Below are 17,145 nucleotides of genomic sequence, written 5' to 3' on the forward strand. Positions count from 1 at the left end.
TTGAGGAACATTTGATTTGGTATTCTTAATGAGATGAAGATGGTTTATTATGTTTTGCAGAGTGTTCTAACCAATGCAGGACACTACAAAGGGTGGACAGTACGGTACAATCACAAACACTACGGTTTAACCAGATATCGTGCCAAATCGAAGGCGATATAGTTTCACTGCGTCATAATATATGACTCGAACCATCATAAGCAAACCGTAGAGCTGTGTAACTCTTGCTATCACCTTCCGCGGTAGTGGTGCCAAGAAGTGCAATAACTATAGAAACAATGAACACGATAAAACGGAACATGGTACTTCTGACGAAAAAGTGGACAACAAAGTGATACGGGAATACCTCTATTAAAGCTAGTTGAGATTTGATACTTAGAATTTGCGACTTCAAGGAAGCATGATCTTTCTCTGATGTGAAGTTCGTGCAGGGCGTGCCACGTGCTTAAATGTGATACAAATATTTTAAAGTAATGAAATATACTTCTATTTGCGCTCTTTTCTAATAAAAATAAGGTACCAATTGAATCCAGGAGGGGTCTGCACCATTCTATGATAATCATGGTGGGTTTCACGGCATCACTGTGTCAAACATTGAATAACATTTACATTATGCAAGGAAATAAGTGAATTATATTCTATTGGCAAATGTTCATCTTGGTAATCTTATACCCGGTACGTTAAATAATTCGATCAGAATCAAAATTACTAGCTTAGCAAAACTATGCGAATACAGACTAACAGACAGAGCTGGGATTAAAATTTGCAATAAGTCGAGAATCTTCTCAACATATTTTATTCGCCAAGTTTATTATAATGAATAAAAATATTTCGCCATCTTCACCATCAAGTGTACCGATTTCGGTAGGTTGCAGCTTGATGTTGAAGGTAGAATTATTTATTATTGTAAAATTAGGGGTTGGCGGTATAGAGTTAGAATTATAAGGTTAGGTTAGGGTGTAAGGATACGTTTGAGGAATAGATACAAATTGAATGCTCTGGAGGTGTTACTGAAACATATGATGAATAGGAACGGCTGATATTTCAGTGGCTTTACCATCATCATGTTTGAATCGTCCTTAACTCTGGTGGTGATCTGGAACTATTTAAAAATTATTTTTCTCTAAATGAGAAAGTATTTCATCAACTATTATCCCAGGTATTTCGTGGAGTTATATCTGGACAACATGTTCTGCTGTCGAACTGTCACCAAGCCAGTCAAGGAGATGCTATTCTGGGGAGAAAACTTCAAATTCTGGTTTGTAGCTAATATTTAAAATTGCGCTTAAAATTATTTTGTACAACTTTCAGTTTTCCCGTGGGATATCGTTCATGTGTCCACACCTTTACAGTGAAATTCGTAAAATATACGGTATAATGCACAATGCAGCCTCATCAATCTGCTAGAGCTTTAGTATTATTTTATGCAATGTATAGCATTTAAATGTTTACCTTCCAATTCTCAGGCTTCTTTACGTATTCAGGCTTTTTATCCTCTACATTTCAATGTTTGTTGTCAATATCCGATTCTTCGGCCAATCTTACTACCACTTCCATATTATGGGAAGTATATAGTGTTACTTGATCAGTGCTTTAACAGCTCGCTGCAAAGTGTTGCATTAGGGGTGGGGTGGAAGCCTGGAAGCATACGATTACGTGGACGTAACCATCAAAAACGTCAATTAGGTGGTAAAAACCCAGCCATTATTCTATTTTTAGCCATGCTGGTTTCATAATGACCGTTATAATTATATCTTCCACCGTTGATAGAAAATGCAGATGAAACCTCTTATTTTGACGTTGGTTTTAGAAACACTTAAGCTCACAACCGAGCGCAATCTCCAGCTTCACTCCAGCTTCACTAGACTAGGCATGAGTGGAGAATTGAGATCTGATCTTTGCCAGTTTGGACTTTAGTTATCATGACGAAAAGTCGTGCTCCGAGCAGATTATGCCAATTCAATTGTTTGTAAATATAGTATTTTACTTTATCACTAAATATCTCACTTTATCACTAAATATCCATTTCGTTCAGGGATTTGCGGCAGTTTCAGAAATTAAAGATCGTTTTGCGCCGGGAGAATAAAAACAAGAAAGCGTGTGTCATCGGAGAAACTGAGATACACGTCAAGGATCTAACTCTTGGCCTGGAGCATGAACACTGGTGAGAGAACCAGAACTTTGCACTCCACTGATTTTAAAATATTTAAACAAATTTAGTGACATTAATGTTTGCAGAATTTATGTCTCAACGCAGGTCACCTCATAATTGTCATAACCTTAAACCTACCTATGTACCTTACAAGACATATTTATGGCGGCCTAATTTGCGACGACTGAAATTTTGGTAGACCGAAAATATGGCGAAATTGAACAAAAACCGTCAAATTTCGGACGTCACAGAAAATAAGGGTATTTTTCATCATATTTTGTGACAGTAAGCAGTAAGGAAATTTCTGAAATTCGGTAAAATCATGTTCAAACTTAGTCTGTATTACGACTGTAAGACTTTCATGTTAGCACATACATGTATTTTAATGCAAATTTAAACTGTATTGCTTGACATTCAATTCGTCATTGGTGTGGTGATAATTTGTCCCAAGATGCCAGAATTTATTTATTTATTTTACTTGATATTACTTTTTAGAAACAACATAAAGCAGTGAAGGCACAGTCATTGAAATAAGCTAAAAGATAATGCGACGGATTCTATTACGACGACCGAAATTTTGGCGGTCCGAAAATATGGCGAAATTTTCGGAAAACCGCCACATTTCGTACGTTATAAATATGTCTTGTAAGGTACGCTATATTACTTATGAGCTCATTTCTGGACGTAATACCCAGTCATTGTGTAGTGTGCACGCATTGGTGCATTTCATAAGGAATGCTTGGCATTTACAACCGTACTTTTCAGGTACAATCTCTCAAACCTCACCCAAAAACAGACCGGTCACCATGTTAAAGAACCCCAAATCAGACTCAAACTTAAACTTCAGATTTTAACCATTTTACCACTTAACTTTTACGAGAGCTTGTTGACCTTCCTTGCTTCCAAGTAAGAATTCCACTGATATATTCAATAATTGTTAGGTTCATTAAATGACGTTTGAATTATATTTATATTGCTGTCGAGCGATAATTTATAAGTTTAGAAACATGACAGATGATAGGCTTAATCCAATTTTGTGCTGTTGATATATTTTTTCCTTCATATTCCGTTCTTCCAATATAACAATTGAATGTTATAGATCAATCGACCTGTGTAAAGTATTGGAGCCCCATTTGAATGTCAGACAGAAAGAGGATCTCGCTAATCTTCTTCTTCACGTACTACACGACTTCCAGAAAGCCAGAGACTTCTTAGAAGAAATCGTTATGCTAGGTAACTAGGATTGTTATGCTAGATAATTAGGATTGTTATGCTAGGTAACTATGATTGTTATGCTAGGTAACCAGGATTTTCATGTTAGGTAAATAGTATTGTTATTCTAGATAATTAGGATTGTTATGCTAGGTAACCAGGATTTTTATGCTAGGTAACCAGGATTGTTATGCTAGGTAACTAGTATTGTTATGTTAGGTAACCAGGATTTTTAGGCTAGGTAGACAGGATCTGTTATAGATTAAATTTCTGCCCATGTCCTTACATAAAACTTTTTACAGTGAAATATCGAACCCTGAACCATGATTGTTATTCTAGATAATAAGGATTGTTATGCTAGGTAACTAGGATTGTTATGCTAGGTAACCAGGATTGTTACGCTATGTAACCAGGATTGTTATGCTAGGTAACCAGGATTGTTATGCTAGGTAACTAGGATTGTTATGCTAGGTAACCAGGATTGTTATGTTAGATAACCAGGATTGTTATGTTAGGTAACCAGGATTGTTATGTTAGGTAACCAGGATTGTTATGCTAGGTAACTAATATTGTTATACTAGGTAACCAGGATTGTTATGTGAGGTAACCAGGATTGTTATGTTAGGTAACCAGGATTGTTATGTTAGGTAACCAGGATTGTTATGTTAGGTAACCAGGATTGTTATTCTAGATAATTAGGATTGTTATGCTAGGTAACTAGGATTGTTATGCTAGGTAACCAGGATTGTTATGTTAGTTAATTAGGATTGTTATGCTCTAAGGTAACCAGGATTTTTATTCTAGATAATTTGGATTGTTATGCTAGGTAACTAGGATTGTTATGTTAGGTAACCAGGATTGTTATGCTAGGTAACCAGGATTGTTATGTTAGGTAAGCAGGATTGTTATGTTAGGTAACCAGGATTGTTATGTTAGGTAACCAGGATTGTTATGTTAGGTAACCAGGATTGTTATTCTAGATAATTAGGATTGTTATGCTAAGTAACTAGGATTGTTATGCTAGGTAACTAGTATTGTTATGCTAGGTAACCAGGATTTTTATGTTAGGTAACCAGGATTGTTATGCTAGGTAAGCAGGATTGTTATGCTAGGTAACCATTATTGTTATGCTAGGTAACTAGGATTGTTATGCTAGGTAACTAGGATTGTTATGCTAGGTAACTAGTATTGTTATGTTAGTTAACCAGGGTTGTTATGCTAGGTAATTAGGATTGTTATTCTAGATAATTAGGATTGTTATGCTAGGTAACTAGGATTGTTTTGCTAGGTAACCAGGATTGTTACGCTATGTAACCAGGATTGTTATGCTAGGTAACCATGATTGTTATGCTAGGTAACTAGGATTGTTATGCTAGGTAACCAGGATTGTTATGTTAGGTAACCAGGATTGTTATGTTAGGTAACCAGGATTGTTATGTTAGGTAACCAGGATTGTTATGTTAGGTAACCAGGATTGTTATGCTAGGTAACTAGGATTGTTATGCTAGGTAACCATGATTGTTATGCTAGGTAACTAGGATTGTATGCTAGGTAACTAGGATTGTTATGCTAGGTAACTAGGATTGTTATGTTAGGTAACTAGTATTGTTAGGCTAGGTAACTAGGATTGTTATGCTAGGTAACTAGGATTGTTATGCTAGGTAACCAGGATTGTTATGCTAGGTAACCAGGATTGTTATGCTAGGTAACCAGGATTGTTATGCTAGGTAACTAGGATTGTTATGTTAGGTAACCAGGATTGTTATGTTAGGTAACCAGGATTGTTATTCTAGATAATTAGGATTGTTATGCTAAGTAACTAGGATTGTTATGCTAGGTAACCAGGATTGTTATGTTAGTTAATTAGGATTGTTATGCTCTAAGGTAACCAGGATTGTTATTCTAGATAATTAGGATTGTTATGCTAGGTAACTATGATTGTTATGCTAGGTAACCAGGATTTTCATGTTAGGTAAATAGTATTGTTATTCTAGATAATTAGGATTGTTATGCTAGGTAACCAGGATTTTTATGCTAGATTACCAGGATTGTTATGCTAAGTAACTAGGATTGTTATGCTAGGTAACCAGGATTGTTATGCTAGGTAACCAGGATTCACTAGGATTGTTATGCTAGGTAACCAGGATTGTTATATTAGTTAATTAGGATTGTTATGCCCTAAGGTAACCAGGATTGTTATTCTAGATAATTAGGATTGTTATGCTAGGTAACCAGGATTGTTATGCTAGGTAATAAGGATTGTTGTGCTAGGTAACTAGTATTGTTATGCTAGGTAACCAGGATTGTTATGTTAGTTAATTAGGATTGTTATGCTCTAAGGTAACCAGGATTGTTATTCTAGATAATTAGGATTGTTATGCTAGGTAACTATGATTGTTATGCTAGGTAACCAGGATTTTCATGTTAGGTAAATAGTATTGTTATTCTAGATAATTAGGATTGTTATGCTAGGTAACCAGGATTTTTATGCTAGATTACCAGGATTGTTATGCTAAGTAACTAGGATTGTTATGCTAGGTAACCAGGATTGTTATGCTAGGTAACCAGGATTCACTAGGATTGTTATGCTAGGTAACCAGGATTGTTATATTAGTTAATTAGGATTGTTATGCCCTAAGGTAACCAGGATTTTTATTCTAGATAATTAGGATTGTTATGCTAGGTAACCAGGATTGTTATGCTAGGTAATAAGGATTGTTGTGCTAGGTAACTAGTATTGTTATGCTAGGTAACCAGGATTGTTATGCTAGGTAACCAGGATTGTTATTCTAGATAATTAGGATTGTTATGCTAGGTAACCAGGATTGTTATGCTAGGTAACCAGGATTGTTATGCTAGGTAACCAGGATTGTTATGCTAGGTAACCAGGATTCTTATGCTAGGTAACCAGGATTGTTATGCTAGGTAACCAGGATTGTTATGCTAGGTAACTAGTATTGTTATGTTAGGTAACCAGGATTTTTAGGCTAGGTAGACAGGATCTGTTATAGATTAAATTTCTGCCCATGTCCTTACATAAAACTTTTTACAGTGAAATATCGAACCCTGAACCATGATTGTTATTCTAGATAATTAGGATTGTTATGCTAGGTAACTAGGATTGTTATGCTAGGTAACCAGGATTGTTACGCTATGTAACCAGGATTGTTATGCTAGGTAACCAGGATTGTTATGCTAGGTAACTAGGATTGTTATGCTAGGTAACCAGGATTGTTATGTTAGATAACCAGGATTGTTATGTTAGGTAACCAGGATTGTTATGTTAGGTAACCAGGATTGTTATGCTAGGTAACTAATATTGTTATACTAGGTAACCAGGATTGTTATGTGAGGTAACCAGGATTGTTATGTTAGGTAACCAGGATTGTTATGTTAGGTAACCAGGATTGTTATGTTAGGTAACCAGGATTGTTATTCTAGATAATTAGGATTGTTATGCTAGGTAACTAGGATTGTTATGCTAGGTAACCAGGATTGTTATGTTAGTTAATTAGGATTGTTATGCTCTAAGGTAACCAGGATTTTTATTCTAGATAATTTGGATTGTTATGCTAGGTAACTAGGATTGTTATGTTAGGTAACCAGGATTGTTATGCTAGGTAACCAGGATTGTTATGTTAGGTAAGCAGGATTGTTATGTTAGGTAACCAGGATTGTTATGTTAGGTAACCAGGATTGTTATGTTAGGTAACCAGGATTGTTATTCTAGATAATTAGGATTGTTATGCTAAGTAACTAGGATTGTTATGCTAGGTAACTAGTATTGTTATGCTAGGTAACCAGGATTTTTATGTTAGGTAACCAGGATTGTTATGCTAGGTAAGCAGGATTGTTATGCTAGGTAACCATGATTGTTATGCTAGGTAACTAGGATTGTTATGCTAGGTAACTAGGATTGTTATGCTAGGTAACTAGTATTGTTATGTTAGTTAACCAGGGTTGTTATGCTAGGTAATTAGGATTGTTATTCTAGATAATTAGGATTGTTATGCTAGGTAACTAGGATTGTTTTGCTAGGTAACCAGGATTGTTACGCTATGTAACCAGGATTGTTATGCTAGGTAACCATGATTGTTATGCTAGGTAACTAGGATTGTTATGCTAGGTAACCAGGATTGTTATGTTAGGTAACCAGGATTGTTATGTTAGGTAACCAGGATTGTTATGTTAGGTAACCAGGATTGTTATGTTAGGTAACCAGGATTGTTATGCTAGGTAACTAGGATTGTTATGCTAGGTAACCATGATTGTTATGCTAGGTAACTAGGATTGTATGCTAGGTAACTAGGATTGTTATGCTAGGTAACTAGGATTGTTATGTTAGGTAACTAGTATTGTTAGGCTAGGTAACTAGGATTGTTATGCTAGGTAACTAGGATTGTTATGCTAGGTAACCAGGATTGTTATGCTAGGTAACCAGGATTGTTATGCTAGGTAACCAGGATTGTTATGCTAGGTAACTAGGATTGTTATGTTAGGTAACCAGGATTGTTATGTTAGGTAACCAGGATTGTTATTCTAGATAATTAGGATTGTTATGCTAAGTAACTAGGATTGTTATGCTAGGTAACCAGGATTGTTATGTTAGTTAATTAGGATTGTTATGCTCTAAGGTAACCAGGATTGTTATTCTAGATAATTAGGATTGTTATGCTAGGTAACTATGATTGTTATGCTAGGTAACCAGGATTTTCATGTTAGGTAAATAGTATTGTTATTCTAGATAATTAGGATTGTTATGCTAGGTAACCAGGATTTTTATGCTAGATTACCAGGATTGTTATGCTAAGTAACTAGGATTGTTATGCTAGGTAACCAGGATTGTTATGCTAGGTAACCAGGATTCACTAGGATTGTTATGCTAGGTAACCAGGATTGTTATATTAGTTAATTAGGATTGTTATGCCCTAAGGTAACCAGGATTGTTATTCTAGATAATTAGGATTGTTATGCTAGGTAACCAGGATTGTTATGCTAGGTAATAAGGATTGTTGTGCTAGGTAACTAGTATTGTTATGCTAGGTAACCAGGATTGTTATGCTAGGTAACCAGGATTGTTTTTCTAGATAATTAGGATTGTTATGCTAGGTAACCAGGATTGTTATGCTAGGTAACCAGGATTGTTATGCTAGGTAACCAGGATTCTTATGCTAGGTAACCAGGATTGTTATGCTAGGTAACCAGGATTGTTATGCTAGGTAACTAGTATTGTTATGTTAGGTAACCAGGATTTTTAGGCTAGGTAGACAGGATCTGTTATAGATTAAATTTCTGCCCATGTCCTTACATAAAACTTTTTACAGTGAAATATCGAACCCTGAACCATGATTGTTATTCTAGATAATTAGGATTGTTATGCTAGGTAACTAGGATTGTTTTGCTAGGTAACCAGGATTGTTACGCTATGTAACCAGGATTGTTATGCTAGGTAACCAGGATTGTTATGCTAGGTATCTAGGATTGTTATGCTAGGTAACCAGGATTGTTATGTTAGATAACCAGGATTGTTATGTTAGGTAACCAGGATTGTTATGTTAGGTAACCAGGATTGTTATGCTAGGTAACTAATATTGTTATACTAGGTAACCAGGATTGTTATGTGAGGTAACCAGGATTGTTATGTTAGGTAACCAGGATTGTTATGTTAGGTAACCAGGATTGTTATGTTAGGTAACCAGGATTGTTATTCTAGATAATTAGGATTGTTATGCTAGGTAACTAGGATTGTTATGCTAGGTAACCAGGATTGTTATGTTAGTTAATTAGGATTGTTATGCTCTAAGGTAACCAGGATTTTTATTCTAGATAATTTGGATTGTTATGCTAGGTAACTAGGATTGTTATGTTAGGTAACCAGGATTGTTATGCTAGGTAACCAGGATTGTTATGTTAGGTAAGCAGGATTGTTATGTTAGGTAACCAGGATTGTTATGTTAGGTAACCAGGATTGTTATGTTAGGTAACCAGGATTGTTATTCTAGATAATTAGGATTGTTATGCTAAGTAACTAGGATTGTTATGCTAGGTAACCAGGATTGTTATGTTAGTTAATTAGGATTGTTATGCTCTAAGGTAACCAGGATTGTTATTCTAGATAATTAGGATTGTTATGCTAGGTAACTAGTATTGTTATGCTAGGTAACCAGGATTTTCATGTTAGGTAAATAGTATTGTTATGCTAGGTAACTAGTATTGTTATGTTAGTTAACCAGGGTTGTTATGCTAGGTAATTAGGATTGTTATGCTAGGTAACTAGTATTGTTATGCTAGGTAACCAGGATTTTTATGTTAGGTAACCAGGATTGTTATGCTAGGTAAGCAGGATTGTTATGCTAGGTAACCATGATTGTTATGCTAGGTAACTAGGATTGTTATGCTAGGTAACTAGGATTGTTATGCTAGGTAACTAGGATTGTTATGCTAGGTAACTAGGATTTTTATGCTAGGTAACCATGATTGTTATTCTATATAATTAGGATTGTTATGCTAGGTAACTAGGATTGTTTTGCTAGGTAACCAGGATTGTTACGCTATGTAACCAGGATTGTTATGTTAGGTAACCAGGATTGTTATGCTAGGTAACTAATATTGTTATGCTAGGTAACCAGGATTGTTATGTTAGGTAACCAGGATTGTTATGTTAGGTAACCAGGATTGTTATGTTAGGTAACCAGGATTGTTATGTTAGGTAACCAGGATTGTTATGCTAGGTAACTAGGATTGTTATGCTAGGTAACCATGATTGTTATGCTAGGTAACTAGGATTGTATGCTAGGTAACTAGGATTGTTATGCTAGGTAACTAGGATTGTTATGCTCTAAGGTAACCAGGATTGTTATTCTAGGTAACCATGATTGTTATTCTAGATAATTAGGATTGTTATGCTAGGTAACTAGGATTGTTATGCTAGGTAACCAGGATTGTTACGCTATGTAACTATAATTTTTATGCAAGGTAACCAGGATTGTTATGCTAGGTAACTAGTATTGTTATGCTAGGTAACCAGGATTTTTATGTTAGGTAACCAGGATTTTTATATTAGGTAACTAGTATTGTTATGCTAGGTAACCAGGATTGTTATGCTAGGTAACTAGGATTGTTATGCTAGGTAACTAGGATTGTTATGCTAGGTAACAAGGATTGTTATGCTAGGTAACTAGGAATGTTATGCTAGGTAACTAGGATTGTTATGCTAGGTAACTAGGATTGTTATGCTAGGTAACTAGGATTGTTATGTTAGGTAACTAGTATTGTAAGGCTAGGTAACTAGGATTGTTATGCTAGGTAACTAGGATTGTTATGCTAGGTAACCAGGATTGTTATGCTAGGTAACCAGGATTGTTATGCTAGGTAACCAGGATTGTTATGCTAGGTAACTAGGATTGTTATGTTAGGTAACTAGCAGAGGCACATATTAGGTGCGGTAAAAAAATCGAAATTATGCGGTACCGCACCCGACTATAAAGGTAAAATGTGCGGTAAGGTGCGGTAAATTTTTACCAATTATGCGGCAAATGTGCGGCGATTTTTTTCGAAATTTGTGCGGGAATTGTTCTGTTTTCTTTTGCATTTTCTCAAGGACTTTGGAAATTCTAAACGTATAACCGCCGCTCTTATCAAAAATAGGTCTGTTTATGTGTTACTGAGGGTGTAGTTCTTTACTAAGACCATGATTGAACCTATATTGAGATTCAGTTATCTGAGAACAGTGACTTGACCTGGTAGAGATCAGAAGACGCCTCTTGATAAAGTCGATCAGATCCCATGCGTGATCGCAAATATGTGACACGCTTGTTGGCATTGATTGTGAACCATTTGATCCAAGATCCATTAAGCCCACTATAAAGCCAACGCTACAACGAATAGAGCTCATTACCCTTTACACCGACTTCTTCTATTATCACCTACTTTGGATCATGGAATCTACTCAACAACTTCAACCCCTGGACTCCCTCGAGCCATTCTTAATTATGCTGGACTACGACTGTGAAAGTACGGTAACGACGAGGGTTCCATAACGGCCTGGGTCACGGTCCCGAAAGGGCCTGGGTAACGGTCCCAAAAGGGCCTGGGTCACGGTCCCGAAAGGGCCTGGGTTACGGTCCCGAAAGGGCCTGGGTCACGTGGTAACTGGGTCACGTGGCCTAGGTATGAGTTCCAAAAGGGCCTGGGTCACGGTCCCGAAAGGGCCTGGGTTACGGTCCCGAAAGGGCCTGGGTCACGTGGTAACTGGGTCACGTGGCCTAGGTATGAGTTCCAAAAGGGCCTGGGTCAGGGTCCCGAAAGGGCCTGAGTCACGGTCCTAAAATGGCCCGACTTTTAAGTTTAACATATTTTGGTTTTTGCACTCGAAAATCTTAACGCGAAAATTTCAAAATTATGCGAAATTACGCGGAAAATGCAAGATTATGCGGAAATATGCAGAAAATTACAAAATGTGCGGAAAACAATAAATTATGCGGAAATGTGCGGAAAACGGTAAATTGTGCGATCCCGCACCCATCGCACCTAATATGTGCCTCTGGTAACTAGGATTGTTATGTTAGGTAACTAGTATTGTTAGGCTAGGTAACTAGGATTGTTATGCTAGGTAACTAGGATTGTTATGTTAGGTAACCAGGATTGTTATGCTAGGTAACCAGGATTGTTATGCTAGGTAACTAGGATTGTTATGCTAGGTAACTAGTATTGTTATGTTAGGTAACCAGGATTTTTAGGCTAGGTAGACAGGATCTGTTATAGATTAAATTTCTGCCCATGTCCTTACATAAAACTTTTTACAGTGAAATATCGAACCCTGAACGAATTAATAACTGTTGCACATAAATTTCGGATTTTCATGCCTGGCGTCAATACAATTATAACTAGCTCAAAATTTCGGACCAACTTATTTCCAGCAATTTTTTAATGTGCTGGTATTAATATGGTGCACGGGTTGAAGTATTATATTATTCATTAGTATTTACATATTTTGATATTGTTAGTGTTAATTATTTCTTTGTCTTATTTCAGACGTAGAGAAAACGGAGGATCCTTCCCTGCTGTTCCGAGGGAACTCCATAGCAACCAAAGCAGTTGATCTTTACATGAAGCTTATTGGATCAAAGTACCTTAAAAACACGCTCGGTCTTTTCATCAGAGATGTTTATGACAACGCACAAGAGTTTGAGGTTTGAACATACAATATATGTGGATTCTCGTGGGGAGGTGAGGTACATTTCTTTCAGCAGAAGAAAGAAGTGATGCACATTTTGCATTATGGAACGCTTGTGCCGTGTATTGGTTGAAATCTTAGTTGAATTGTATACAACTAATTGGTTCCTGGGTAGAGTTAAACTTGAGTGCTGTAAACGAACTCTGGGAAAAGCAGCGCTCATAGTAAACAGCGCTCATAGTAAAATTTTATTTATGGAAACTTGCCGAAATATAGAACAATTCGAGAGAAAAATAATGATGAAGAAATAAATAAAAGATGGTAGATTTATAGGTGCAATCCTGAATATTACTAACACATTTCTATGGGCTACTTTTGGGACTTTCGGGCAGGACGACAGTTATCATCTGTGTAGCTTCTACATGTTAGATTTTAGCCGAGGTGATGAAAGGAAAAAATGGTAGCAGCATTATAATATCCCGATAATATAAAGAATATTTTAATAATGCTACGTAATAAGCTAAGGGAATCCCCACCAGAGATTCAAGTTCGCGTGATATTAGAGTATTATATCCACCAGCGTGCGCTTTTTCGCATAGCGGGCTCTCACCAGCCCGCTGTCAAAGGGCCCGATATCTCTACAGCCCGCTCATGATATAGCCCGCTAACAAGTGACATTTAATTTGACCAGTAGCAATATAGCCCGGAGTTCTCTAAAATATTTTCATAGCACGGAGATATATATATTTGATTTTTGTGTCCGGTAGGGCTGCTCGTGAGCAGATGACATGATACTTTGATTTATATCCACCAGCGTGCGCTTTTTCGCATAGCGGGCTCTCACCAGCCCGCTGTAAAAGGGCCCGATATCTTTACAGCCCGCTCATGATATAGCCCGTTAACAAGTGACATTTAATTTGACCAGTAGCAATATAGCCCGGAGTTCTCTAAAATATTTTCAGTTTCTGTATCGTCTCCTTGTGAAATTCCTTATTACACTGACTATATATACATTTTATTTTTGTGTCCGGTAGGATCATGCAGCTCGTGAGCAGATGACATGATACTTTGATTTATATCAAAGTTATTATAACACACTACATAATAGACATCAGCACTATAATCGGTCACCCTATATTATTGATATTCATCGTCACTGACATTACATTCATTATTCCCACGGCCCAGGAATGCAGTGCATCTCCAGCCCCTATATACGACACACCCCTTTATGATTGGCTTACATTGAACAAATGACGTGTTACCATGGTTACAACAATTAGTGGTGACCTTTTCTAGAGTTGACTTTTATACAAGCTCCATTGTTTATTTATAAAATTATATATTAACTGTAATACGCCCGCTGGTGGATATAATCCACATCACCTCGACCTGCGGGCGGAAAAATCGTATAGCACTCGGGCCCGATGGGCCCTCCGTGCTATACGAAAATATGTCCTCCTCGGGCTAGCGCCCTCGGGGACATATGAAATATTGCACGCGCGTGCGCGTGCAATATTTTGTTCCGCCCGCGAGTCTCCGGTGATATGTATATATATCAAAGTTATTATAACACACTACATATAATACACATCAGCACTATAATAATCCCCCTATTATTGATATTCATCGTCACTGACATTACATTCATTATTCTCACGGCCCAGGAATGCAGTGCCAGTATGGATCTCTTATCTCCAGCCCCTATATACGACACAGCCCTTTATGATTGGCTTACATTGAACACGTGACGTGTTACCATGGTTACAACAATTAGTGGCGACCTTTTCTAGAGTTGACTTTTATACAAGCTCCATTGTTTATTTATAAGATTATATATTAACTGTAAAACGCCCGCTGGTGGATATAATCCACATCACCTCGACCCGCGGGCGGAAAAATCGTATAGCACTCGGGCCCGATGGGCCCTCCGTGCTATACGAAAATATGTCCTCCTCGGGCTAGCGCCCTCGGGGACATATGAAATATTGCACGCGCGTGCGCGTGCAATATTTTGTTCCGCCCGCGAGCCTCCGGTGATATGTATATATATACATATCACCGGAGACTCGCGGGCGGAACAAAATATTGCACGCGCACGCGCGTGCAATATTTCATATGTCCCCGAGGGCGCTAGCCCGAGGAGGACATATTTTCGTATAGCACGGAGGGCCCATCGGGCCCGAGTGCTATACGATTTTTCCGCCCGCAGGTCGAGGTGATGTGGATTATATCCACCAGCGGGCGTATTACAGTTAATATATAATTTTATAAATAAACAATGGAGCTTGTATAAAAGTCAACTCTAGAAAAGGTCACCACTAATTGTTGTAACCATGGTAACACGTCATTTGTTCAATGTAAGCCAATCATAAAGGGGTGTGTCGTATATAGGGGCTGGAGATGCACTGCATTCCTGGGCCGTGGGAATAATGAATGTAATGTCAGTGACGATGAATATCAATAATATAGGGTGACCGATTATAGTGCTGATGTCTATTATGTAGTGTGTTATAATAACTTTGATATAAATCAAAGTATCATGTCATCTGCTCACGAGCTGCATGATCCTACCGGACACAAAAATAAAATGTATATATAGTCAGTGTAATAAGGAATTTCACAAGGAGACGATACAGAAACTGAAAATATTTTAGAGAACTCCGGGCTATATTGCTACTGGTCAAATTAAATGTCACTTGTTAACGGGCTATATCATGAGCGGGCTGTAAAGATATCGGGCCCTTTTACAGCGGGCTGGTGAGAGCCCGCTATGCGAAAAAGCGCACGCTGGTGGATATATATCTAAAACAATTTGCTGTACACAGTACACACATTCATTGAGGCCGAGGCCGTTAGCTCTAAATTTTGAAATGGCTGTCATGTTGCGTTCCTTTGTAAAAACAGCAACAGTCACAACAGTATATATTTTTAGTAAAAATGCTACTCTACAATAACATTAACTGTACAGTGTACCTGCTGGTTGGTGGACTTACAGTCTGCTATTCATGTACAAACACCACTCCTGAATCCTGATGCTAGAGTACTCTGCTCTTCACTCAAGTTGCAAAGCTGCAATAAACATATTGCAACGAACATTTCTCTCTGAAAATTGTATTAGTACCTGTTCGATCAGTTAAGGTGACGATTGCCTCGATCTTTCGGTTTCAGCTTAACCCACTAGGCCCTAGGTCATGAGTAGAACCGAAGGATCAAAATATGTGTTGCTTGTTGCTCATATAAACTATAAAATATCAATTTTGAGGGATAATGAAATGTTTATAGGTTCTGAAACCTAGTTAAATCGATTTCTCGTGCAATTTTAGGTCAAGAATAGTTATCAGAATGAGTCAATAACAAGGATGATTTCTCGGTTATTTTTGAGCTTTCGTTCAGAAAATAATTCGGGACCTTCAAAGGGAGGTAACAAGAAGGAGTTACAAGCGTTACAAGCGTTCCATAATACAAAATGTGCATCACCTCTCTCCTCTGCTGAACGGGTACTTACTATTAAAGTAATCAAATTTACCTCACCTCCCCACGAGAATCCACATTATACTTTCAGGATTAATTAAAACTTGAAGATTGACAAATTTACTTGATTAACTTGGTTTCCATTATTTGCTAATTTTGTCTCACAGATTGTCTTCAAATTCAATCTTAATTACATATATATATGTAATTAAGTATATATACTTAATTAATTAAGTACATATACTTAATTACATATACTAAATTTGTCAGATTGATACCACAAGAATAGTGGCAGGAGAAGATTTCGTAACAAACCAACAGAATATGAGGATGAAGGTGGACAAAGCATGGGCTCTCATCCTCTCTTCTTACCCCAAGTTTCCTCCAGGTAAAATCATGTACTTCGCCAATCAAAAGTTTCCTGTTGCTATTGGTTTTCTGTATTTATACTGATAATTGCCTATATTTTGTTCAATTTTTCAATCTTAAATATTACCCAGATTTGCGGGAACTATTTTCCCGGATCCGCCGTAGATGTGATAACTCCGGCCGGAGTGATCTGAGCAAGAAGCTGCTGAGTGGGTCGATATTCCTGCGGTTTTTCTGCCCCGCCATCATGTCACCCAGCTTGTTTAACCTGACTGATGAGTATCCCGACGAGAGAATTAGTCGTTGTCTCATCATCACCGCTAAAGTTATCCAGAACCTCGCTAATTTTACCAAGTGAGTTGATCTGTGTCTAATAAAACGCTACATTTTTGCGATTTTTTAGTTGATTGGGAGGTGCGGATTGCGGAATGAACTTAAATAAAAGCTTTTCTGCAGCTGAATGGACTGTAGCTGTTCATTACTTCGTTATAAAGTTATAACCATGATTCCTCAGGTTTGGTGGCAAAGAAGAGTACATGAGTTTCATGAACGAGTTTGTGGAAACAGCCACGCCCAACATGGAACTATTCCTCTCGAAAATATCAGTACGTTTTTTACCATAATTTTTGTTGATAAATAAAACACTCTGCTAAATTAAACAAATTTGCCAAAAAAACCATCATCTTAAAACATTATATGATATAACAGATACGAATCCACGCAATTCCACCATTCAACTAAAACTGTCCTATGTTTTTTGCAC

General features: G+C 37.2%; 1 protein-coding gene across 10 annotated transcripts in view; it reads left to right on the forward strand.

Moving 5' to 3' along the window:
• The window catches only part of LOC134818310 (disabled homolog 2-interacting protein-like), a 62,039-nt gene that overhangs the window by 30,122 nt on the left and 14,772 nt on the right, over positions 1-17,145 (forward strand). For all 10 annotated transcript variants that reach the window (XM_063827825.1, XM_063827820.1, XM_063827822.1 and 7 more), the window contains 8 exons: positions 1,160-1,258; positions 2,036-2,164; positions 2,918-3,058; positions 3,252-3,385; positions 12,398-12,555; positions 16,284-16,401; positions 16,514-16,736; positions 16,897-16,987. In XM_063827825.1, coding sequence (XP_063683895.1) covers positions 1,160-1,258; positions 2,036-2,164; positions 2,918-3,058; positions 3,252-3,385; positions 12,398-12,555; positions 16,284-16,401; positions 16,514-16,736; positions 16,897-16,987 — 1,093 coding nt within the window. The remainder of the gene's footprint in view (positions 1-1,159; positions 1,259-2,035; positions 2,165-2,917; positions 3,059-3,251; positions 3,386-12,397; positions 12,556-16,283; positions 16,402-16,513; positions 16,737-16,896; positions 16,988-17,145) is intronic.

The sequence above is a fragment of the Bolinopsis microptera genome, chromosome 7 (genome assembly GCF_026151205.1).
Source record: "Bolinopsis microptera isolate Bmic1 chromosome 7, MBARI_Bmic_1.0, whole genome shotgun sequence".
In the NCBI taxonomy this organism is placed as follows: Eukaryota; Metazoa; Ctenophora; class Tentaculata; order Lobata; family Bolinopsidae; genus Bolinopsis; species Bolinopsis microptera.